Source organism: Dreissena polymorpha, chromosome 1, assembly GCF_020536995.1.
Source record: "Dreissena polymorpha isolate Duluth1 chromosome 1, UMN_Dpol_1.0, whole genome shotgun sequence".
In the NCBI taxonomy this organism is placed as follows: Eukaryota; Metazoa; Mollusca; class Bivalvia; order Myida; family Dreissenidae; genus Dreissena; species Dreissena polymorpha.
In genome coordinates, this window is record NC_068355.1 from 5,396,681 (window position 1) to 5,400,222 (window position 3,542).

A 3,542-nucleotide genomic window follows, 5' to 3' on the forward strand; every position below is an offset into this window, starting at 1 on the left:
CCTTCAGTGCTTTGATTACTTATCGTGGCAGCATTCAGTTGTCTGTTGAAGTCATTTCTCAAACGACAATGCTATTTTTCCGTTTATTGTTCTGTATCAGCCTACACAGTATGATTGATATATAACATTTATAACCTAGATAGAACTATATCGAAAGTCGGTTCATCGATTGTTTCGTAATGCAAGTAATAGGAGACTTTGTTTAAACTATTTTTTTGTTTGCATTGATTAAACCATTGTTATTCTATTGAACCTATTGTTGGGCATATTATATTTAAGTATTAGGCAAACATAGTAGTAACGCATTTGATTCCAATAAATTCAACGAAAATACGGCTCCTTTTATTGTATGCTTTAAACTCTTGTAAGATTGAATTGACGTAAGTTTTACTGCTGTTGTCTTTCATAAAAATGCAAGGTCACAAATGACACCTGCTTTTCAAATGTTTCAATGAAACTAATGAACGTCATCCACACTATTAAACATACATTATTATTATCAGACGTTACTATAAGAAACAAAATAAGACAAATACGTTAAGTTAACTGTGTCTTTATAAAGTAATAATGCTAAGTTAATTGGATCACGTTAATTTCATGGCCGGACCAGATGTTTCCGGACATGTTCCAACATTGTTCATATCTTTAAATGTCACGTCTGACTTGATTGGATTACCAACTGTTTATTTCCGTATAAAACAACGCGTGAATCGTCTAATTTCTCTTCTCGATATCTACATTATAATCCTCGGGTCTGTACGTCAGTCCAAAAACACCATTAAGTGTTGGCCGTTTGCAACCAGCCGGCAGTTTGAACTGAACGTTTTGCACGATCCTTGTAACATACAAAAACAGTTCGATACGTGCGATAGTTTCCCCTAAACACGACCTTTGACCCATAGAAAATGGGATCACTTGCTCCGATGGTTGCAAAACACGACCGGATTCGTCTAAGAAACGCTCTGGCCTAAATGCGAAAGGGTCATGAAACACTGAAGAATCGTGGTGCGTGGAGCTTAAATTGGCGATGACAGTTGTGCCTTTGGGTATTAAGAAACCTCTAAATGACACGTCCTCCTTTACGAAATGGGGCACACCCAATGGCACGTTGCTACCAATCCGTAAAGTTTCCAGTATCACTGCTTCCACGTATGGAATTTCGGAGCGGTCACTAATCGTGGGTACCTCTTTACCGACTTTGCGCGTGATTTCGGCGTGTAATTTGTCCTGAACGTCTGGATTGAGAGCTAGAAATAGTATCATCCATGTCAGTGTGGTAGCCGATGTTTCACTTCCCGCCGCCATGAGGTCTTCGTGGCATTTCCAAATCTCGTCACGTGTCACTGGGGAGTCCTCGGATAAGAAGAAATCTAACAAGCAGTCCCGGGATCCTTTTAGGGCAGTCGCCTCCCTCTCCTTAAATACTTCCTCAAAATAGTCGATATGCGATGCTGACATATCCCTTGCATATCGTAATCGAAGCAGGTCACCCGGAAGTTTGTCAAACCATGGAAAACAATAATGCCGCACCTGACTGCTAAGAAACATATGAAACCCCTTGTCAACTGTGTCAAGATACCACAGAAAGCGTTTATCATCGCGTTCTGGACGTTTACCGTGAAGAATGTTAAACACCACACTGGCAAAACTTAGTGACATCGTTTTCCTAGGACAAAACGGTTCTTTGATTTGTGTTAAATGTTCAATTAGCAAGTCTAATTCCTCGTGCACAATTTGCTCCAAGACGGCGCCATTTCTGGTAAAACATATATCACGGAACGCATTCATTATATACAAACGTTTGGATTTCCACTCCGAACCATTCCCGAATACCAGATCACTAACTATATACCGCTTTGCGAAGTCATTCTCTGGACGAAATGAAAAATGGCGACCTTGCTTTAAGAACGCATCCTTTATAGCGTCGTAGCCGTTCAGAAAAACGGTAAGTTCCGAACCAAAATACAATGCAAACACGTCGCCGTATTTACGGCGAAGATCTCGAAACACCTTGAGTTTGTCCGGTCCAGCCAGCGACCCCAGGTTGCCGATGATTGGCCAGCGACCAGGACCAGGAGGTATGCCAGGATGTCTCCGAGTTGACCAGTAAATCAGTAGAAATGTCACAATGAAAACAAGTACACTTGTAACGTCCGGTAGTAAATGTAAATTCAATATCGATGCAGCGAACATGTCTGATGTTATTGTGAATCCCGTGAAAACACGAGAAAATTGCTATGTAAAACCACAGTCCTCCACACAAAAAATCGTTCTACTATGTCCTTGCTTCAATTATTTGTAGTTTTATATAAGACTTCAAGGTTACATAAAGACTCGCTTTCATAGTTAAGCAATATGGAATTTACACCTACCGGTAATCATTGTGCGCTTTACCGCATTGTGCCCACATGATATGTATAAAATGCACAATACAAATCAAAGCATAAAAGCTTTCACGCTTTATGATTGTGTAAAGCAACTGCTTTTATCTGGTATTAACTGACAACGTACGCTGCACAAATGTGAGAGGTGGACTGAGCTGGATAGTCGGGTTGCGATAAAGTTATGTACACTTAATTCCTTACTATTGACAGGTGATAATTGATTGAAAACTGAGTTTCTACTGATACACAATACATATTAAATAAAGAAAATAGTTGTGCACATGTTTACTATAAAGTGATATTACAAAAGTTTCTCTTAAAGGATAAAATTTATGCTTACCTGTAATCGAAGGTTTACCGCGATATCATGTTACACAGCACAACAACCTTCAATGGCTCATATTAATATAGCAAAGCACGCAACAGCCGGGGTCATTTTTTAGATTAAAAACAAAAAGAGATATTTGACAAATATAAATATTGTCATGGGTGGATGCGTTTGGTTTGTGAGTTCTTTTGGAGTTTTGTTTTGTAAAAAAATTATTAGATAAACAATTGTCAATTGTTTATTATAATAATGCGCCTTTCAGCAGTGTTTCCTTTTTTAACATGATATTACGAAAGAAAAAAAACCCACATGAACAGCACAAGATAAAATGATATTACGAAAGAAAAAACAACAACAAAACAAACACACATTAACAACACATGATAACATAATATTACGAAAGAAAAACAACAAAAGAACGAACAGTCATTAACAACACACGCATAGCTGTTCAGTGTGTTTGGTTATGAAAACGTTTTAGTCTATAATTAGTATTACAGAACTTAACAGTTATATAAGCAATGATCGAGTGGGACAAAAACAGTTTTAATTACAAAGACTTATCTTTTCAAACGTTTAATGGATCAGTCGGTATCCGGACAAACGGCACCCGGACAATCGGCACCCAGTGTTTGTTTTGCATACGCGGACAGTCGGCAACCTGTAAATTTGGCGGCATGACATTCGCAATTGACACGTGGAACCAATGATACAGGATTTCTGTGTTTATTAAATGACAATGTATTTTTCAAATAGTGTATGAAGCCCGTGGAATAAATTTGATACCTGTAAACACAATTATGAATAGCAACAAATACTCTAAGATATTT

The 3,542-nt window shown here is 38.1% G+C and overlaps 1 protein-coding gene across 1 annotated transcript; it reads right to left on the reverse strand.

Annotated features, from left to right (window-relative positions):
- Positions 1–327: 327 nt before the first annotated feature.
- Positions 328–2,438, reverse strand: LOC127869253 (cytochrome P450 2U1-like). Its single transcript, XM_052411639.1, has one exon. It carries the CDS (start codon positions 2,191–2,193, stop codon positions 715–717), a length of 1,479 nt encoding a protein of 492 aa, XP_052267599.1. The 5' UTR covers positions 2,194–2,438; the 3' UTR covers positions 328–714.
- Positions 2,439–3,542: the final 1,104 nt, after the last annotated feature.

Coding starts and splice junctions, on each gene's coding strand:
- LOC127869253 (XM_052411639.1), bottom strand. CDS start 2,193: ATGTTCGCTGCATCGATATTGAATTTACATTTACTACCGGACGTTACA.